Source organism: Oratosquilla oratoria, chromosome 6 (assembly GCF_046742065.1).
Source record: "Oratosquilla oratoria isolate Oo_2021 chromosome 6, ASM4674206v1, whole genome shotgun sequence".
In the NCBI taxonomy this organism is placed as follows: Eukaryota; Metazoa; Arthropoda; class Malacostraca; order Stomatopoda; family Squillidae; genus Oratosquilla; species Oratosquilla oratoria.
In genome coordinates, this window is record NC_134782.1 from 13,789,597 (window position 1) to 13,812,494 (window position 22,898).

Consider the following 22,898-nt stretch of genomic DNA (forward strand, 5'->3'; position numbering starts at 1 on the left):
ATATATCCAAACCATTCCAATACTCTTTCATCAGCCCTATCTGTATTCTTCTTTTCTACTCCCACTCTCCTCCTCACCTCCTCGTTTCACACTCTGTTTGACCTAGTAACCCCAGGCATATTTCTTAGACATACTTCCATATTAATGAAGTGACCTTGCTGTGGATGTGCTGTCTTGTGACACTGCTTCTGACCCAGGGCAGTGGACAGGATGCAGGGATGACCTGTCATCCAGGAGGTGCCAAGATGAGAGGGAAGGTGGAGGGGGAAAGAGCCTTTGGTATATGTATGTACTTCTGTACAAATAAAGAAGAAATAAAAAGGATAATTGCCTTTTCCATGTTAAGTGCATTTGTAATTCGTCTTGTTACTAGTATTCAATTGTCAAATTATGTATAGAATTAGCTCACATAAATAGAAAATTTTGTAATTGATACTGTACTACTGCTAGAGATTCAGATTTAAGAAAAATTCGATTTTTTTTTTTTTTTTTTTTTTTATTGCATAAATACATAGTAGGGATCTTGCTCTAGATGCTGGTAAAGTGTTTTTATCGTACCGCCATTTTTAAAGGGTTTAAAGGGCCTACCCTCCCTCCCCCCGGCAGCCACATGCTGCACACCATTGTTTACATACGTTTTGACCATATTTTACCCTATTTTTTTTGCGTTTGATACACTCATAAAGTTTTCTCTTACGTCCGGCATGCACGTGAGTATGTGGTGTGAGGAAGTTCAGCCTGCACGACTGGCAGTGGCCTGAGCCTTACAAAGTAAAGGACATGTACACGTTAGCTTGCCGCATTCACTAATTTGCCGTGTGAAATTCGCATCTATTTTTCAGTGAAGAGATATTTGAAGATATTAGCCATGCCTAAGCTATCCAAACAAAAGGCACACTTGCAGAAGATAAGAACGTCTACATTAGCAACTCAAGGGGAGAAAGAAAGAACCCCAGCATCAACTTTATCACCACCTCCGCCACCACCACTAGTACTCCCTCCAGCAGCTCTCTCCCTTCCATCTACATCCACATCCTCAGCACCTGATCCTCTGTCCTCTACACCTATATCAGACAAGTTGTCTCTACGCAAACAACTGTTTGCTAACAAGTGGCTACAAGGATGCCTCCTTGTTGCAACACCTTGGGTTTAGAGTCTCAAACCTCACAGTGATGTCCCTGATGCAGCAAGAGCCTGTTCCAACACCAGAAAGGAAACCCAAGAAAAGAAAGAGAGCTGAATCCCAGCAATCAGACTACCTTGCTGGGTCATTCTAGACCAAGAACTCAAACTTTGCGACAAAGAGTGAGGTGGCGGCTTATGAGACCCTCGCTTTGAGTGAATAATATCCTACACTGTAGGAGGGTACAAAGTGCCTGAGTTACTTGAAAGATGCAAAATCATCATGAAAATACAATAGAACCTGTTTTCAATGGGTCTTAGGAGGTCCAATGTAAAATTTAGTCAAACTAAGAAAAAAAAAACTTTAACACTCATTTCTGAAAAATGTAAATTTTTGATACTCAAAGTGTATCTCCTCCCTCAATTTTCAACCGATTTTTGCATATGAGGTCTCTATTAATAGCTAGATAAATGACAAAAAATTGAAATAGAGAGTTTTTTTGCATATGTTAAATAGAAATTTTTTAATAATGTGTCAAAGTCAAAATTTTGCTTTTTTTTATAATTTTTTTATATTTTTTTCCTCGGTGTTAAACAAAGATATTAAAAAAACTTTCTATTTTGTTTTTCTATATATGTAGAAGATTCTTTTGCTGTAAAATGAAAGACATCGAATAAAAATTGTAAGAGGAGATAGGATTTGAAAGAAGCCCAAAAATATGGTATTTTTTACGTTTTTTATTAAAAAATAAAAAACTACTCGTCAGATCTGAATAAAACTCATGCTGTGAAGGTTTACTCATACCTAGATATCACACAGAAAAAATCAGCAAGATCCTTCGGAAAAAATGATTTTGGGCGGGGGGTCCCCTTAAATGGAATGTACAGGAGACAGGGATGATCCTTTATTTGTGATGGGTTAAGATGGAAGGGACACTTTTGGGAGTGGGATGGGTGGGGGTGGGTGCATGCCATGGCTCTATACCTCCCATATATGGGGGGGGGGAACTTTTAGGTATCTAGATAGTATATACAAAGGAATGATTAGATTTCTTTGTTCCAAGGTGGAAAGGATATATCTCTATTAATGGAAATCTTGTAAATTTTTCAATCGGTAGTCATTGTTCAGTGATACTTAGTGATTTACTTTTTGCCTACAGGATGTAGAAAACAGAGTACACAGGAATTTCCCAAACCCAATAGATCGGTGGGCTATTGGAGATGCTCAGGCAGCAATTGAAAAGGGAAGGAAGAAGTCCTCGTTGTTCCTTCCTGTGGAGAGGGTTCACCCACTCCTGTGCAGGGTAAGTTTGTCTCTGATTATGTTTAATAACCATTGTTGACAGATGTTTCAGAGTGGAAACCCACATTCCTAGTGCAATTGACAATGGTCCTAGGATTCTCCCATTCTCTTTGGGAAGAAACTTTGGACTATTGTCTGCTAATTTAGTGTGGGACTGTTACCATGGCATAGGCTTACAGTAGTAAGAAGGGAGAAATATAGTAGCATCTTTATAAATCACATGGAAAATGTCAATGTCAGAGCAGAAATAAAAAGTGAAAAAACATTAACACTATATTTTGACTGTTGGCATCTTCTGTAAAACAGTAGAGGAGAACGGAAGGCATTGTAGAGATATAACAATCTCTTTCAAAGGAAAGTGACAACAGAGATTCTGCCAAGTTGGCTAAGTTGGGGTCACATGTGAGGTCAGGCAGAAGATATTTGTTTAATAGATTTCTCACAGCCAGACATTAAATTGTCAAGGGACCACTGTCATTTGGAAATATTGAAATTGGGTCAGATCTCCATGAGAGCGGAGTTGACAGTCGTCCTCCTGAAACCACAACTGGATTAGTGTACTAGATTACCTTTCTCCGAGTCCATTTGAAGTATAAGGCCCCTTTCACACTAGGCAACTAGTGACTGTCACTATTGGCGGTCACTAGTTGCCTAGTGTGAAAGTCTCGGGCAACTGCAAGCAACCAGTGACTGTCACCGAGTTGTGGAACCCTTTATCATCATCTCATTAGTCGAAAGAATGGCATCAATGGAGGAGGTGTTTCTGTTGGCTTTGCTGGTCAAGAAAAAGAGATGGTTGGTGATGGTAACTGCCAGTGATAGTCACTTGTTACCGGAGTGGGCAACAGCCATAGCCTGTTGCGCAACCGGGCAACCGCAGTTACATAGTGTGAAAGACCCAATTTAAAATAATGGTGGGCAACTAGTGACGGTCACTAGTTGCCTAGTATGAAAGGGCCATAAGTCCAGGGATGAAATTGAAGAACAGGTAAAACAGAGGAAAAGTCTCCATCTTGGGTCCAAAATTGGAGAGAAATGTAACAGCACACTTGGGTTGGCCATTTTTATTTTATTTTATTTATTTATTTTTTATTTATTTAAGGGCAGTGATGACCCATTATCCAGGAGGTGCTAAGATAAGAGGGAAGATGGAGGGGAGTGGAGTGTATTCAGGGATGGAATGGGTGGGAATGATTTTATGCCTTTTTCTTTTGGCTACCTCCCTTGTAAGGGGGGAAAAGCCTTGGTATATGTATGTATTCTTATTTGTTTATTTTATTAATTTATTTATTTTTATTTAAGGAGTGTTTGTGTGCTCTTGGCACTTACCTTGTAGTTTTAGTACTTTGCTGTTATTGTTTGGTCATCAACATTGCAAGTGTTTTGTTGTTGAGTTATGGGTTTGGAAAAGAATGTTATGATAATGATATTAGAAATATATCAAATGCAGGACCCTCACGGCTGTTGACATAGTTTGTGTGTGGCTTAATGTTCTAAGCATGCTCTGCATGCTCTTCAATTTTTTTGTCCAACAAAAAATGAAAAAGAAAAAGAAAAGAAAACTAAGACACCAAATTTCAACCCATATAGCGCTCAAGTCACATTGGTCGTGTGTACATGTTTCACGTGAAACTCAAAAAACCCAATTGGAAACCTTCACTGCATTCAGCAGTTTGCGCCAGGTCATGATTTATGCCTTTGACTTTGGCTACCTCCCTTGTAAGGGGGGGGAAAAACCCTTGGTATATGTATGTAGTTCATGCATGACTGTTAACCCCTACCATACGGTGCCGCACATGTAGGCGGCATGAGGAGCAAGTGCATATGCAACGCTGCCATATCGGCGTCTTGATTATATTTATTGTAGTCGCCCCTTCTTTTTGAAATTCTCTATAATATTACCTTAATCACATTCTCTATGGTTTTCAAAATTTGCGGGTGAAAGAGAGAATGATCGATAAAGCAGTGACTATATTTTATGATGCGAGTATTATTACGACACATCGTACGGCTGGCATCGGCTGCTGCCCGCGAGATTTAAGTCCCGGAGTGAAGTGGTTAATGTTCTGAATTCTTTCCAATTTTGTGGTCCAACAAAGAACAAAGCAGATGAAGGAGAAAAAGAAAAGTAAGACACCAAATTTTAACCTGTATAGCTCTTACGTCACAATGCTCATGCACTTGCACTTTATGTGAAGTGCAAAGAACTCAACCAGAAACCTTCACTATATTAGGGAATTACTCCCTGTTGGACTCCATTGTACAGCCTCTTTATCTTGTATCAATACCTTTATATGTCATTAATATGTATATTAAATAGCTTATTTTCAATTACAGGATGTTTTGCAATCTAAGATAGATTATCAAGTCACCTTGTATATAGTAGCAGTGCTGGAATATATTTCTGCAGATATTTTAAGGGTAAGTCATATTTTACTGTGCTTGTTCTGTTGGATTTTGAAGAATATTTGTGAGTAGATATGAATACATTTACATCTTGCCAGGAGGGAAGCAGACCAAAGGATTGATAGTAGCTGGATTCTACTGCTGCATAGTTCATGTATTGAATATTCCCCTAATTTCGTGCATATGAGAATTTTTTTCCTAGGGTGTGATGAATATGTAAAGCTTGATTGTCTTGTGTATATATGATTATGTTCATATCACCACTCTAATTTTACAGTTGGCGGGTACATATGTGAAGAACATAAAAAAGATAGAGGTGACCCAGCAAGACATTCGTGTGGCCATGTGTGCTGACAATGTAAGTACGCTTCCTGAATGTTTATTTTAGATCCACTACCTAAACCCTTTTAGTGTGGTGGTACATAAAATGATTATTGCAGATGCAAGTTTTGCTTACTGGAAGTCTGTAGCACTACAACGGCTGACATTGGTCCATGGGGCTTTTAGCGTGGTGGTACATAAAATGATTATTGCAGACACAGATTTTGCTTATTGTAAGCCTGTATCACTACAATGGCTGACATTGATCCATGGGGCTTCCCATGTGTCTCTGAGAGAAAACATTAAAAAAAATGTTGTCTCTGGTTTAAAGTAATAGGAAGAGAATAGTTGCCAGTTGTCAGCTCTATTTTGTGTTTAGAGATTGTGGAAGTACTGGTGAAGTTGATAGAGATATCTTCACCCTGGTCTGGAAACCAAGTGTCAGCCCCTCAGGGTTGCACCTCCATATGGAGGTGAAGGTGTTGATGGGTTTTGAAGAAAGGTGGCAGAGAAGTTCTGACGTCTCTCTTGCAGGATCGCTGCTTTTAGGTCCACATTGTTGGTCTCTGGTACAAGCATACTGTACATATTAAGACTAGTGATATATACCTGAAAGTGGTCTTGCAAGGTGGATGTCAGAAAATCATCTCTATGTTGCCAGTCTTCAAAACTCATCAACTCCCTCACCCTCAAGAAACTTAGTTCTAAGGGAGCTGACATTCATTTTCCAGATTATATTGTCCACCATTTCACATATATAACAAGAGCTGACATCTGATTAGTATTCCCTATTCCCTACCTCCTAAGCCTGAAACCAGTCCAGTGTTTCTTAACAGAGATATTGATGGGAACGCTTGAGCACCATTACCAGCTGCTGTGGAGTTGTGGGTTTCCAGCCATTGAAAATTTAGGCATCAGTTATTTCCCCTATAGTGCAGTCAATACCTTAGGGACTTTTGTCCCAGAACCAGCCACCACACAAATGGCACATAGCATATTAGTGTGTTGAGGGAATGTCTTTAATTTTATGATTCTGATTTTCAGGTCTTGATGGATATGTTTCAACAAGAAGGACCACCAGTAGAAGAAGCACCTCCTCTCCCATCCCTCACATATGATGAGTTGGTAAAGGATCTCATAAATGAAGAAAAGGCTTATATCAGGGAACTGCATATGATAACCAAGGTTAGTTTATGACTTACTAGATCAGATAGAGTTGTAACATTTATTAATAGTAATGTAGCTTTTTTTTTTTTTTTTTTTTTTTTTTTGAGGTCCTGGAATTTAGGAAGAATTTACAATATTGAGATTTAAAGCTCGCTGGCCAAGCAGGTTAGGGCGTCATTACTTGCAGTGAATGTCAAGGGGATGTGGTTTGAACCCTGCTATTGGCAAAGTTGCACCAAGGTCATACTTCATTAAATTTCACTCTACAAAGTCCTTAGTAAGGGGCACCATCCTAGCCTCCCAATAGGGGAGAGTTTGTGACATTAAATTATATCATTATCAAGGTTTGAATATGTCATAGGTATGTCCAGTGTAATGTTGAATCTTAGTTAATACTTTTTTGTCATGTTGGTTATAATTTTTCTCTACTGGTAAGTTCTGTTCATGTGGAACCAGCAATAGGTATGTTCAAGCAGTATGCCAGTGAAATGTATATACATACATACATACATATACCAAGGCTTTTTCCCCCTTACTAGGGAGGTAGCCAAAAAGGAAAAGGCATAAAATCATTCCCACCCATTCCATCCCTAAAAACACTCCACACCCCTCCACCCTCCCTCCCATCTTAGCACCTCCTAGATGACAGGTCATCCCTGCACCTTGTATATAGGAAGGGATTATCTTCATGCCACCAGTGAGCCAATGAGTGCCCTCACCTTCATTTGGAGGTACATTCCTGATGGACTGACATCAGTTAACTGGACCAGGTCCAAGATATCTAAGCTTTGACCATTTCCTCCCCATTTTTTCACGTAAAGAAAGTCATTAGCCAGAGACTATTACCCATTTCCTTTTCCCATGTGTCAGTGACATAGGAAATGATGATGATATGGTTTAATGTCACCCCCCCTTATCGGGAGGCTAGGATGGTCCCCTCACAGAGGGCTTTGTAGTGTGGAATCTAATGAACCATGCCCTTGGTTCAACTTCGCCAATGGCAGGATTCAAACCACCCTCACCTCAACCTTCGCTGCAAGTGACGACACCCTAACCTACTCAGCCAAACACCACACAGACAAAAATCCAAAGTTTCTTCCCAGATTGATATATAGGAGGGGCCAATATCTCCTACATACTGTGGGTTTCCAGTCACTGAAGCTTTAAGCAACCATTATTATTCAGTTCATTATATAAATCAAATCTTATTTTCAGGTATTTCGAGACAAGCTACAACAAATTCCATCACTACAGTCAAATGGAGGAGCCGTACTTGATACAATATTCTCCAACATAGTAGAGATCTATGACTTTTCAGTAAATCTGCTAGGGTCTTTAGAAGATACTCTGGAGGTAACACAAGAAAATGAGTCACCAGCTATTGGCAGCTGCTTTGAAGAGTTAGCGGAGGTGAGAGATTTGTCTACAAAATTTTTTAATTATCGTTTGTAGAATGTAGATTAAGAGAAGCGAGTAAATACCATTGCGGATTATAAAGTGTAATGAGAAATTGACATTTGGGAATGGATGCTAAGAGGAGATTGTATGAAAGAGTGATTGTGCTGACAGCAATGTATAGGGCAGAAACATGGAACATAAGAGAGGAAGAGAGAAGGAGTTTGAATGTGTTTGAAATGAGGTGTCTGAGAAGTATGATAGGGTTTACTAGGCTGGATAGAGTGAAAAATAAGGAGGTGAGGAGGAGAACAGGGGTGGAAAGGGAGTTGGGAGACAGGGTAGATGAAAGAATATTGGGATGGTTTGGACACTGGAAAAAATGAGTGAAGAAAAACTAGTAAAAGAGGTATGGAAGGCAGATGTGGAAGGAGTGAACGTGAGGGGACGACCAAGGATGAGATGGATGGATGGGGTAAAAGGGGCTTTGGGGAAAAGGGAATGTCTGTTGAGGAAGGACAGGAGAGGACAGAAGATAGGGGTGAATGGAGAATGGTTATATATGGATGATGTTGTGATGCATGAGGGGGAATGGGTGGGGGATGAGGGGGTGAGGGAATATGTGTGAGAAAAATTTGACACAGCTCGAAGGGATTTCTCCCCATCTTCTCCTTTTCTGCATGAGGGGACAGAGGGGGGGGGGGGTCAGCGATTTAATGAAACAGCCTTGCTGTGGATGTGCTGTGTCTTGTGACACTGCTTCTGACCCAGGGCAGTGGACAAGATGCAGGGATGACCCGTCATCCAGGAGGTGACAAGATAAGAGGGTGGAATGGGTGGGAGTGGTTTTTACAAGGGATTTTTTTTCACATACAAGAGAGGTAGAAAAAAAGACAAAGGCATAAAAACCACTCCCACTCATTCCATCCCCACATATTCCACTCCCATCCACCCCCTTCCCTCCCTCATATTTTGCCCACTGCCCTGAGTCAGAAGCAGTGCAGCAAGACAGCAGAAACATTGTTGCAAGACAGTACATCCACAGCAAGGCCACTTCATTAAATCAGCAACCCCCCCTCCGTCCCCTCATGCAGAAATGGGGAAGACAAGGAATAATCCCTTCGGGCTGTGTCAGCTGCTGCTGCTGCTGCTTTTTTTTTTTTTTTTTTTTTTTTTTTTTTCTCCTCTCCTCCTCCTCCTCTCCTCCTCCTCCTCCTCCTCCTCCTCCTCCTCCTCCTCCTCCTCCTCCTCCACCTCCACTCATACTCCCTCACCCCCATCCCCCATCCACTCCCTCTCTCTCAATCTATATATATATATATATATATATATATAATATATATATATATATATATATATATATATATATATTATATATATATATATATATATATATATGTTTCATTAAAAGTGATGGCTAGTTGTGCATTAATAATTTTCTTAATGGCATTTTCCATATACCTTATTAAGGATTTGTTTTCCTTAGGAAGGAAATTTATGACTTGGCTGTATGTAGTCATATTAGCTAGATCGCGATTTCGGGTTCAAGACCCTTCTTCAGTAGCTATAGGGATAAGAATTAATCCGGAGATTCTAGTAAAGATCTAAGTTTTATACTAGAGTTCCTATACAGCAAGTATAGGAACTCTAGTATAAAACTTAGATCTTTACTAGAATCTTCGGATTAATTCTTATCCCTATAGCTACTGAAGAAGGGTCTTGAACCCGAAATCGCGATCTAGCTAATATGACTACATACAGCCAAGTCATAAATTTCCTTCCTAAGGAAAACAAATCCTTAATAAGGTATATGGAAAATACCATTAAGAAAATTATTAATGCACAACTAGCCATCACTTTTAATGAAACATGCATTAGAGAAAAACTCCTGCCCAAATACACTGACAATACATATATATATATATATATATTATATATATATAGAGAGAGAGAGAGAGAGGCAAAGAGGAGATCAGATGTGAAATGGGTAAGAGTATGACAGAAAATTTTGAAAATAAGAAAAAGATGTTTTGGAAGAAAATTATGAGAGAAAGAGAAGGCAAATCATGTAGAGAAGAAAAGGTAAAAGGTGCAGATGGAGAGGTGATAATGGAAGATGGGCAGAATATTTTAGGGAGTTGCTAAATGTGAAGGAGGAAATGGAGGGAAAGCTAGTTGCAGTGGAAAGTAATGAGAAAATGACAGTCATGAATGAGGAAAGTTTATTGTTTAAAAGGATGGATAGAATAGATTAACAGGAACTTTTCTTTTATTCAGGGTGCGGAGTTTGATGTGTATGGAAAATATGCTCAAGAAGTATTACGGCCAGAGTGCCGTGAACAGCTGGTAACCGTAGTAGCACGGGCAGATGTGAGTCATGCCCTCACCACTGCTGGCCATGGCTTCAAGGAGGCAGTCAAGTATTACCTTCCCAAGCTCTTGCTCTTCCCTGTCACACATATTTTTACCTACTTTAAATATATTGAGGTAATTATCTTGGCAAAATTGATGTAGTTGTACAGTACGTGTTTTGGTAGTTGGTGAAGATTTTATTAAAGAATAAACAAAATCATCATAATTATACATGAACCTTTTTGTCAGGATTAGTTTTAGGTGGTGTGAAACGTTTTCTTTTGAGTGCATTTCAGGAATGTCTTTATCTCTCAGACTGTGCTTTTTTTTTTTTTTTTTTTTTTTTTTTTTTTTCCCTTTACAATTTGTTTTAAAAGTTTATGCATCTCTAGGGAAGGCTACATTTCTTATTATCCTGCAGGGACCCCCCTCCCCACTTCCCCTCTCATTCCTATCCCAAAAAAGGCACTCCAAAGTAACTGCCATATTCTGTGATTTACCAGTTATGTAGATTTTTAAGTTGTTTTCTTTATATCACACAGCTTCTTCTTGGATTGTCTGAAAATGAAGAAGATCAGGAGAGTATGAAACAATTCAAGGGATTATTGTGGCCTCTAAAAAGTCAACTAGAACGCTACATTTGTAATTCCCAATATGCCTCACAACTTAAGAGGAAATTAGGGTGAGACATCATTGAATATTAAAGAATTATATATGGTGAGGAAAGTTGATTTGTCTGTTTATTTGAAATCAATGAATAATGATATAACAATCTGTCATGGCAGGGATGCAAGTCTTCGGCACAGAAGATTTAGTCGTCAAGCAGCACTACAGAAGATGAATGAAGTACAAAGGTCTATAGATGGATGGGAAGGCAAAGATATTGGGCAGAGTTGTAATGAGCTTGTTCTAGGTAAGTTTGAATAATTCTTAGTTATGCCAGTGTAACAAAAGGTATAGGAATGTTCAATGATTTACTTGGGTTTACCCTAATAATGTTATATCATTAAGATTATAAATATGTAGAAACCCATATAAATAGCTTCCCTTCCTGTAAGATACAACTAGGTTAATACACACACATACACTTACATATAGGCTAGAATGAGAAATGTGAATTTGTATGCATATCCATATACTGTGGTATGGACTGCATCTTTTCTATAGTAAGATCTCACAAAAATGAGTAGTCTTGTACTTCTGCTGTCCCCTTGAACCCATTTTTGACTGCTTCTATGAGAACCTTGTCTTTCTCTGACCTATATATGCTGACACCATAGTATGTATTTGTGTGAATTGATATATACTTGTATTGAATAATGCTGTTCTCATTGACAGAGGGGGATTTGCTGAAAATACAGGTAGCAAGAGGCAAACGAGAGAGTGAGCGCCATGTCTTTCTGTTTGATGCTCTTGTTGTCTTGTGCAAGAGTAACAACAAAAGATCATCGGGCACGGGGCAGGTTAGTTCTCTGTTATTTCTTATGTATATTACCCAGAAGATAGGGGTGAGTAGAGACTGGTTTTGTATGAAAGGGAGTGGGTGAGGAAGGGGGGGTGAGGGAGTATGTGTGAAAAATAAACTGACCTAGCCTGAAGGGATTTCTCCCCATCTTCTCCTTTCCTGCATGAGTGGATGAAGGGGGTGGGGGATCGCCGATTTAATGAAGCGGCCTTGCTGTGGATGTGCTGTGTCTTGCGACACTGTTCCTGACCCAGGGCAGTGGGCAAGATGCAGGGATGCCCTGTCATCCAGGAGGTGCCAAAATAAGAGGGAGGGAAGAGGGTGGAGGGGAATGGAGTGTGATTGGGATGGGTGGGGGTGGTTTTTATGTCGTTTTTTGGCTACCTCCCTTATAAAGGGGGAAAAAGCCTTTGGAATATATATATGTATGCAGTAAACTTCCACTTATCCGAACTCCAAGTGGGATTAGAAATGTCCGATTAATCAAAATGTTTGGTTAATCCTACTTTGTATGTTTCATTCCCGTAGAGTTTTATGCTGTAATGTCGGCTGCAATATTCGTACCTGTAAACTTAACATACACATGGAAATGCTTATAATAGTTCATAAACATATTCTATACAGTATAAAGAGAGGTATATGCAAGGATAGTGGGTCAGGGATTGGAGATGGTTAAAGAAAATGGAGAAAAGTGGGAGGTGAGCCAGCTGTTGTTTGCGGACGACACTGCACTTGTGGCAGGATCGGAGGAGGGATTGAGGAAGTTGGTGACAGAGTTTGGGAGAGTGTGTGATAGAAGGAAGCTGAAGATAAATGTGAGTAAAACTAAGGTGATGGGATGTACAAGGGGTGAAAGTGGCAGTAATCTGGAAGTGAGCATTAAGGGAGAGCAACTGGAGGAAGTGGATAGTTTTAGATACTTGGGTGCAAATGTGGCAGGAAAAGGTGGAGTGAAGGTGGAGGTAGAATGTAGATTGAGAGAAGCGAGTAAATGCCTTGGTGGTTTAAAAAGTGTAATGAGGAATAGAAATTTGGGAATGGATGCTAAGAGGAGACTGTATGAAGGAGTGATTGTGCCAACAGCACTGTATGGAGCAGAAACATGGAACTTAAGAGAGAAGGAGCTTGAATGTGTTTGAGATGAAGTGTCTGAGAAGTATGATGGGGGTTACTAGGCTAGATAGAGTGAGAAATGAGGAGGTGAGGAGGAGAACAGGGGTGGAGAGGGACTTGGGAGATAGGGTTGATGAAAGAGTATTAGGATGGTTTGGACACATGGAAAGAATGAGTGAAGAAAGACTAGTAAAGGAGGTATGGAAGGCAGATGTGGAGGGAGTGAACATGAAGGGACATCCTAGGATGAGATGGATGGATGGGGTGAAGGGGGCTTTGGGGAAGAGGGGATTGTCTGTTGAGGAAGGATGGGAGAGGACAGAAGAGAGGGGTGAATGAAGAATGGTTACATATGGAAGATGTTGTGATGCATGTGGTGAAATGGACGGGGGAATGGGTGGTGAGGTAGTATGTGTGAGCAAAATTTTGACGCAGCCCGAAGGGATTTCTCCCCGTCCTCTGTTTATATGGGGGGGGTCGCCGATTTAATGAAGCGGCCTTGCTGTGGATGTGCTGTGTCTTGCGACACTGCTTCTGACCCAGGGCAGTGGACAAGGTGCAGGGATGACCCGTCATCTAGGAGGTGCTAAGATGGGAGGGAGGGTGGAGGGGTGTAGAGTGTTTTCAGGGATGGAATGGGTGGGAATGATTTTATGCCTTTTCCTTTTTGGCTACCTCCCTAGTAAGGGGGAAAAATCCTTGGTGTATGTATGTATGTATAAAGAGAAAATGTTTAAAGAGAGCTTGTGATACTGTATCGTCACCGATAGGACTCACGAATGTATGTACCGCCAAACGGCCGATCAGGTGTAAACATGGAGTGTGCTGCCACCGTGTGAGCACTTGGTGAAGCTTGCGGGTGGCGCGAGGGTGGCGGAAGAGGCAGCGGGGTGTTTGAATGTTCGGTTGAGATCCAAATATGTTCGGTTAAAGCGATGGCTACCGTATTGAGAAATTGTTCGGTTAACCCCTTCCATACGGTGCCGCACACGTAGGCGTCATGAGGAGCAAGTGGATTCGCGACGCTGCCATATCGGCGTCTTGATTATATTTATTGTAGTCGCCCCTGTGTTTTTACATTCTCCCAAATGCGCCCTTAATCCCATTCTCTGTGGTTTTCAAAATTCGCGGGTGAAAGAGAGAACGATCGATATAAGCGGCGACTATATTTTATGATGCGAATATTATTTCGTTACGTCGTACGGCTGGCATTGGCTGCTGCCCGCGAGATTTAAGTCCCGTATTGAAGTGGTTAATGCGATTATTCGGATAAGCACGAGTTCACTGTATTAGGAAGGAAAGCTTTAATCTTTAAAGTTTCCTAACTTCGGGTCTCCTACTCGCCCTATTTTCAGACTTGTTCGCTCTTGTAAAATGTTTGTATTCCATGTTTGGGATTACTTACCTCAGTGCTACAGAGCAAGGTAAAGGTTTTCGTATCAACCCTCCCACCCCTTTTCTTTCTTTCTTTTCTTCCTCTTTCTCTCTTTCTTCTGCAGTTTTCAGCCTCAGTCTCTCCATCACAGTATGATAGCACTGTCTCTGTTTTGCTATTTTCGTGGGCACAATTTCCCTAGATTTAGGGACTGCATGCCACTCCTTCATAGAAGACCATGTAAGTTGATCTATTTTTATACCAAAGACTTCTCCCTTATAAGGGAGGTAGCTAGCCGAAGCATGCCCAACAGCCATAGCTGGTTTACTCCCACTATTTCATTTCATGGAAACCCTCCAGCCTTAGCAATTCATGAGCCTTTCAGGGGAGGGGCTTCAGGCTACATGAATTTGTAATCCATTCACAATCACTCTCCACCCAGTGCATTGCCCAGTCCCGTCTTAGCTTGACAGACATTCCTGTTTTACCCAAAGACCCAATCACTGTATCCATGTATCCCAATTTATTTGTTTATTTTCTTTATTATCATTTATTCATTTATTGACTTGTTTTATTTTTTTTTTATTTTTTTTTATTTATTATTTTTTTTTTTATAATCACATTTTATTCATCTATTTATTTATTTATTATATTTTTTTTTTCACAAGATAACTCCATCCAACTCTGCCTTCCACACTTCTTGCTAGTTTTTCTATCCTCATTCTTTCATCATAAATGGAAGTTAACATAGTATTTTGCTTTGTTTTTTGCAACAGAATGGTGAATACAAATTTAAGGAAAAATATCTTATGAGGATGGTAGAAATCCTTGATAGAGAAGATGCAGAAGGTATGTTATTTTCTTAGTTTTCCAGATAATGATTCTCTTTGCATTTGTAATTATAATATTATTTTGTTAGTGTCACTATATGGAATATGCCATTTGTCATATTTCTGCTGGGGTAAGTTTTTTATCGAAGGATATTGTGAAATACAGTTGTGCATCAATTTATGTGGTTGTGGTGGTGGGGGGATGGAGTTACAGACTGGGAAGTTGGCAGTACACTGACATGACCATAATATATCCTGGGTGGAGGACTTAGAGAGGGCAACTGGATTCATCTCTGGACAGTGAGGGATAACTTCAGTAACAGTCTTCCCAAGATGCTTGCACCATGCAAATGATACAGGACACTTAACCTTGTATTGCTTAGCATGTAACCCAGTACAGACATCAAAACAAAATTTCTTTCATAGATAACTTACGGGACAATCTTGGGGGTTGTCATTTGATACCATGGACTGTGGCTTATTTGCAGAAGGTAACCAAAACATCTGATTTATTTTTCTTCGTCTTTTTTTTTTCTGCTGTACAGATGCCAAGCATGCTTTTGAGATAAAACCTCGAGACCAGCCCAGTGTTGTTCTTCTTGCCAAAACACCAGAAGAAAAGAACACTTGGATGGCTGCACTAGTCATGCTCAACACTCGCAGGTATGGATGATTTATTGCCAAAGTATGTTTTGCCACTTAATTGATGCTGTGGCATATTAATCTTTGTAGTGTATGGTGATTGATCAAATACATGAAAATTAATTGCATTGGATCTTCATTGATGTATGATAGCTACAGTGATTTCTTCGTGTCTTCCATTCAGTATGTTAGACCGCACCCTAGACTCCATACTTTTAGATGAAGAGAAGAAACATCCACTACGGTTACCAGACCCTTCAGTCTACCAATTTGCCATTCAGGATTCACCTGAAAATATAATAATAGAAGAAAGGGAGAATTCAGGAACTCCACTTATCAAGGTATCTGCTTTATTAGTTGTAGTAGCAGCAGCATTTTTTCATTGATTTATTAATTTAGTGACACTGCTTCTGACCCAGGGCAATGGACAGGATGCAGGGATGACCCGTCATCCAGGAGGTGCCAAGATAAGAGGGGGGAGGGGAGTGGAATATATAGGAAATGGAATGGGTGGGAGTGGTTTTTATGCCTTTCTTTTTGGCTACCCCCCGTGTAGGGGGAAAAAGCCTTTGGTATATGTATGTATGTATTGATTTATGGGACTTAATTGTATGTATTAAGGTGTATACAGGAAAGGAGGAACACCTGTTGGGTCCTGTCTCCTATTTTCTAACATACGTAGACTCTGTCTGGGATATTGACTGCATGTTATTATGGGGATAAAAACTGCTTAGTAGCATGCAGCTGATACTTTAGGGCCTATATGGGGTGCTCCTACAGACCAGAGCCACACATCGTTTTGCCTGTGATAGAGGAAATCTCTATTCATAGAGAAATTATGCTACTTTATTATACTGTGACTGTCCCTCTGTTATGCTGTCCCCCTACTTGATAGTGGCCTGTACCATTTCTCTGAATGTTCATTTCCGTTTTTGCCAAACCTGTGGAAGGGGAGAAAGAATACTGCCACTGAGTGTTCCCATTTCAGTTGTAATAGGTGAAAAAAAACAAAAAAAAAACAGGGGACATGGGGGGGGGGAGTCAGGGAGGAATTTTCTAACCTGATGAGAGCAAAAGGGAAGAGATAGGTATTATGTTTGCGAGAAGAAAGATGGATGTGTTGGCATTCAGTGAAACTAAATTGAAAAGGAGGGCAAGTTTGAGCTTAGTAATGTAGTTGGGAGGTTGTCAGCAGTGAAGAGAGGATGAGGGAGAGAAGGGGTGGTTATACTAGTAAGTGAAGAGATAGTAAAGCGTGTGGAGGAGTTGAAAGGGAGGCTTTTTATATAGATTTAAATGAGTGCATAGAGGGTCTAGGGAGGAATGTCAATGTAGTGGTATTGAGAGACAAATCAATACACAGAGTGGTTTGGAAGTGTGGAGATCCAGGAAAAAATCGTAGTGGGGAGATGATGGTGGAGATGTGTCTACAAAGAGTTGATAACAAATACAGTGTTTAGGAAGAAAGTCAAGCATGAATACACATGGGAGAGGGTGGTGTATGGAAGGGTGGTAGATAGGGCTTTAATGGACCATATAGTGGTAACCAGGCGAAGAGTAGAAAGAGTTTTGGATGTACATGTTCCAAGGGGAGAAAGTTGTTGTTGTTGTTGTCGTTCCCTAGACTGTCTGTCCGAGCAGTCCCATCTCCCCAAGGAAAGCCACAGCCGAAACTGGGTTTTCCCACAAATCCTTTATAGAGTGTATGTTGTGTTGTTTGCGTGCATGATTGTGTATAATGCAGTCTTCCATTATGTGTTGTATGGTATGGGGTGAAGTGTTACATACTGGGCAGCTGTTCGCAATGCGGTCAATGGGGAATATTGGTTCATTTTTCAGTAGAAGGTAAGTTGAAAGTGGAGGATAGATGGAGAAAGAGGAAAAAGACAAAGCAGGGAGGTGCTTAACACAAACTGTTTAAATGAGAAAGAAAAGGAGGAGCACAAGAAGCTGAGAGAAGAGTAGGAGGGAGTGAAGGATAGAGTAGAATTAGGAGTAGAAGAGGAATGGGGATGTTTCAAGGAAGGAGTCAGAAGGTGTGCAAAGTTGGTGTGTGGAATAAGGAGGACGGGAGGAAATAGAAGGTAGGGTAGTGAGTGGTGGGATGATGAAGCAAAGAAGGTTGGAGAAGAGAAGAAATGAGCATTCACAGATTAGTTACAAAATAGGATGAGGGGATGATAGATGTGATGGTGGACTGGCTGATGAAGTTATTTAATGTTTGTCTAAAAGAGGGCAGACTGCCGCAGGATTGGAGGAGTGCTGTATAGTCCTACTTTACAAGGGAAAAGGGGACAAGTGTGAGTATAGTAGTTTCAGAGGGATCAGTTTGTTGAGCATAGTTAGGAAGGTTTATGGAAGGGTTTTGATTAACAGGATTAGGAGAGGAACAGAGAGTAATTTGTGAGGAGTGTGGGTTTAGGATAGGTAAGGGTTGCTTGGATCAGATTTTTGCGGTAAGACAGATATGTGTGAAAGTTTTAGGAAGAGGTATGTTTTTCAGGTCTTTATTAATTTGGAAAAGGCAGAGTAGACAGGAAGGCACTATGGGAGGTATTGCAGATATATGAGATGGGAGGAAAGCTGCAGTCATAAGTTTTTATGAGAGCAGTAGACCCTGTGTTAGAATTAGAAATGGAGAGAGTGAATGGTTCGAGGTAAAGGTTGGACTTCTCAAGGGATATGTTATGTTGCCTTAGCTGTTCAATTTATATATGAGTGGGGTGGTGCAAGGGTAATGGGCCAGAGATTGGAGAGGGTTAAAGAAAATGGGAGGAAATGGGAAATAAGCCATTTGTTGTTTGCTGAAGACACTGCGCTTATAGCAGGATCAGAGGAGGGATTAAGGATGTTAGTGACAGAGTTTGAGGTGTGCAAAAGAAGGAAGTTGAAAATAAATGTGAGTGAAAGTAAGGTGATTAGATGTACAAGGGGAGAATGTGGCAGCAAATTGGAAGTGAGTATTAAGGGAGAGAGACTGTAGGAAGTAGATAACTTTAGATACTTGGGTGCAAATGTGGTGGAAAAGGGAGGAGTGGAGGTAGAGGTAGAATGTAGATTGAGAGAAGCAAGTAAATGCTTTGGGGGATTAAAAAGTGTAATGAGAAGTAGACATCTGGGAATAGAAGCTAAGAGTATCAAAGGGTGATTATGCCTACAGCACTATATGGGGGCAGAAACATGGAACATAAGAGAGGAATTTAAATGTGTTCAAGATGAAATGCCTGAGAAGTATGGGAGGGGTTGTTTTGCTGGGTAGAATGAGAAATGAGGAGATAAGGAGGAGAGTGGGGGGTGGAAAGGGAGTGGGGAAATAGGGTTGATGAAAGAGTATTAGGATGGTTTGGACACGTGGAAAGAATGAGATAAGAAAGATTAGTAAAGGAGATGTGGAAGGCAGAGGTGGAAGTACAGTAGTGCACAGAAGGGAGTGACTAAGGATGAGGTGGATGGTGTAAAAAGGGCATTGGGAAAGAGGAATGTCTGTTGAGGAAGGATGGGAGAAGACAGATGATGGGTGAATGGAGAATGGTTGTGTATGGATGATGTTTTGATGCATGGAAAGGAGTTGGTGGGGGGGGTGAGGGAATGTGTATGATGTTATGACACAGCCGAAAAGGATTTCTCACTGTCTTCTCTCTCTCTGCATAAGGGGATGGAGAAGGGGGGTCACCTATTAAATGAAGCTGCTTTGTTGTGGATGTTGTCTTACTACATTGCTTGTGACCCAGGGCAGTGGCCAAGATACAGGGATGACCAGTCATCAAGGAGGAGTCAAGAAAAGAGGGGATTGGAGTATGTGGAAATGAAATGGGTGGGAGTGGATTTATACCTTTGAATTTTGGCTACCTCCCTTGTTAGGGGAAAATAACTGTTGGCACATGTATGTGTTTGAACTTAGACTCAAGTTCATTTACAGTTTTGACTTAATCTACATACATATACCAAGGCTTTTTCTCCCTTTCAAGGGAGGTAGCCAAAAAGGAAAAGGCATAAAATCATTCCCACCCATTCCATCCCTGAATACACTCCCCCCCCTTGTCCACTGCCCTGGGTCAGAAGCAGCATCGCAAGACATAGCACATCCATGATTTCCAATTATTTATATGGAAAATTATATTTCGTATCCTTTATTCATGTGGCCTTTCGTAATTTACTCTCATGACCTCCTTAAGCCCTCCCAGCTTTACTCAGGAGATCTCTTCTGTCAAGGCAATCTATCCATTTTAGTGACCTAAATACTGTAATCTTATCACCTCTTTCTCTTTGATCTTTCAAAGTTGGCAAACCCAGTACTCTTAGTCTTTCCATATATGGTTTATCTGCCAGGCTGAAGACCAGTTTGGTTGCTGTCCTTTGTATTCTCTTGATCTTGCTTATATCCTTCATTCTGTGTGGGGACCATACTAATGATGCATATACCAGTCTTTGGGTGTGTTTGTCTTGCATTTACCTCTTTTTAGAGTATAGGTAGAAATTATAATAAACTTGTATCTTCCAGGGTGCAATATTGCCAAAGTTGGTGGAAAGACTCACATACCATATGTATGCAGATCCCATGTTTGTTCGAACATTTCTCACCACCTATCGCAGCTTTTGCACACCAAAGGTATGTACAATAGATGGTTATGTGAAGCTTCTTGATGTGTACATCTTTAGATGTAGTTTTGTTAGATGGAAGCACATTTGTATTCCATGAACTTTAGTCTTTAATCTTGCTTGTCAGCCAGATTATCCAAGATTGCGTTTGTGTAGACAATTATGAAATTATAAATCATCAACCCTTTTGAGCTGCTAACCTCAGATTACATTACCTTTGTAGTAAGAACATGAATCAACTACTGAGAGGAAAAAAGTTTTGTGTACCATGGTTGGCTGAGTATAAATTGACTTGGCCTGAAGGGATATCTCCAAGTCTTCCTTATTTACATATGAGGGGAGGAGGAGGGAGGGTCACCATTTTGATAAAGTGGCTGGCCCTGCAGTAGATGTGCTGTGTCTTGCTGCAGTGCTTCTAATGTGGACAGTGGGCAGGGTACAGGGTACAGGGATGATCCTTAATCCATCCTGTCTCCTGCCCAGTGCTTCATTCACATGGTAACCTTACCTCCTTGTCCCCTTGTACTGAAAACAGAGAAGACAGGGAGAAATCCCTTTAGGCTGTGTCAACATATCGATACACAACCATTCTCCACTGACATCCATACCCTGCCTTCTCCATTCCCTGCTCAACAGACATTGCCCTCTTACTCAGAGTCCTTTTCAACCTATCCATCCATCTTATTCTTGATTGTCCTCTGAAGTTCACCCCATCTGCTACAGCTTTCCACACTCTTTTTGCAAATCTTTTGTCACTCATTCTTTCATACATGTGCCCAAACCATCCCAATAATATTTCATCGGCCCTATCTGCCATCCCTTTTTGCACCCCTGCTCTCCTCCTCACCACCTCATTTCTCACTTTATCCAACCCCTACCATACTTCTCAGACAGTTGATTTCAAACACATTTAAACTTCTTTCTTCATCTCTTAAATTCCAAGTTGCTACCCCTTTCATTGTTGTAAGCACAATCACCCTTTCATATAGTGTTCTCTTTGCATCCATTTCCAGATGCCTATATATGCTTTTCAGTCCCTCAGTCTACAGTTTACCTTCATCCTCACACCTCCATTTCCTGCCATGTATGATCCCAAACACTTAAAAATATCCATTTTTCTAGCCTCTTTCCTCTATGACACTTCCAGCTTGCTTCCACCCTCTCCCCTTGTACACCTCAACACCTTATTTTTACATACATACATACATATACCAAGGCTTTTTCCCCCTTACAAGGGAGGTAGCCAAAAAGGGAAAGGCATAAATTCATTCCCACCCATTCCATCCCTGAATAGCCACATTTAATTTCAATTTCCTCCTATTGCACTTCCCAAATTCCATAACTAACTGCCTTAGACCCACCTCTGACCACACTACAAACAGTGTCATCCACAAACAACAACTGGCTCTCCCTTCACTTCCTTCAACTATCTCTAACCATCTCCTGTCTCCTACCCATCGCCCTCACATTACCTCCTGTACCATCCCATCCATGTGAACATTAAAAAGCCATGGCGACATGACACAACCCCAACACAGCCTCATCTTTACCTCAAACCACTCACTCTCTCCATTCCCCATCCCAACACAATTTTAGACCTTCAGTCACATGTTTGCCTCACATACATACGTACATATACCAAGGCTTACATACATATACCAAGGCTTTTTTCCCCTTACAAGGGAGATAGCTACCTCCCTTGTTTGCCTCACAATATAATAAAAACTGCATTGAGATGCAGTCTTGGTATCATATGCAAATATTAAGCTTGTAGTGATATAAAATCTCATACTATTGAGTAATCTGGGTCCCTTTTTTATGTTGTGCAGTGATTTGCTAGAACCTGTAATAAGCATACCTGTGTATTTGCATTTTCCTTGTAGGACCTGCTTCACCTACTGATTCAGCGTTTTGACATTCCTGAACCGGAGCCTCCAGTCATAGGGGATGAAGAACCTCAGGAACTCAAGAATCAGAGACTATCAACTTATAGGGAAGACCTTAAGAGATTTAGAAAAGAATATAGTCAACCTGTACAGTTTAGGTTTGTTTGACATGTTACATTGTGTTTTTCAAATTTTGCTGTGGAATGTGTATTAGTAGTATTAAATCTAGGGGATCAAAAACTGGTATCTGCTTTGGCTGGTCTTAAGAAATGAACAGCAGAGAAAAATCCTATCCTTGTAGCCCATTTTCAAAACCCATCAATCCCATTACCACCATCTGGAAGTGCAGCTGACACTTGTTTGCCAAGATCTCAGTCAACTTAGCTGTATTTCTACTCCTTCATTCATGGAGGGCTGACAAGTGGTGATTCCTCCCCTTCTACTACTACTCTGAGCTAGTGAAATAGAAACACTGTATTTCTACTCTTTCACTCATGGAGAGCTGACAAGTGGCAATTCCTCCCCTTCTACTACTACTCTGAGCTAGTGAAATAGAAACACCCCCACACTAATACAACACAGAAAAGAATCCAAAGTTTCTTCCCAGAAAGATCATTGAAAGTCCCAAGAACCGTTGCCAGTCATTGTGGGGTTGTGAGATTTCCACTTAATGAAACGCAAGGCAATAATTAATTATTTAGAAGATCATTGTTTTTTATGGTTGTATTGGGAGAAGATATATATATATATATACACATTTTTTTTCTTACATGAATTTCTCTTTACAGGGTATTAAATGTGCTACGGCACTGGGTAGATTATCATTTTTATGACTTCGAAAGGGATAGACATCTGCTTGATAGACTGACCTGTTTCTTGGAAAAAGTCAAAGGCAAATCTATGAGGAAGTGGGTGGAATCAA

General features: G+C 40.6%; 1 protein-coding gene across 2 annotated transcripts in view; it reads left to right on the forward strand.

Moving 5' to 3' along the window:
- Nucleotides 1-22,898, forward strand: part of LOC143026301 (son of sevenless homolog 2-like) — a 54,023-nt gene that overhangs the window by 9,630 nt on the left and 21,495 nt on the right. For both annotated transcript variants that reach the window (XM_076186453.1, XM_076186454.1), the window contains exons 3-17: nt 2,283-2,426; nt 4,763-4,846; nt 5,109-5,189; nt 6,197-6,337; nt 7,535-7,729; nt 9,992-10,201; nt 10,609-10,748; nt 10,852-10,979; nt 11,405-11,529; nt 14,796-14,868; nt 15,395-15,512; nt 15,676-15,832; nt 19,993-20,100; nt 21,974-22,134; nt 22,765-22,898. The exon at nt 22,765-22,898 is cut by the window's right edge and continues 23 nt beyond it. In XM_076186453.1, the coding sequence (XP_076042568.1) occupies nt 2,283-2,426; nt 4,763-4,846; nt 5,109-5,189; nt 6,197-6,337; nt 7,535-7,729; nt 9,992-10,201; nt 10,609-10,748; nt 10,852-10,979; nt 11,405-11,529; nt 14,796-14,868; nt 15,395-15,512; nt 15,676-15,832; nt 19,993-20,100; nt 21,974-22,134; nt 22,765-22,898 (1,999 nt within the window). The remainder of the gene's footprint in view (nt 1-2,282; nt 2,427-4,762; nt 4,847-5,108; nt 5,190-6,196; nt 6,338-7,534; nt 7,730-9,991; nt 10,202-10,608; nt 10,749-10,851; nt 10,980-11,404; nt 11,530-14,795; nt 14,869-15,394; nt 15,513-15,675; nt 15,833-19,992; nt 20,101-21,973; nt 22,135-22,764) is intronic.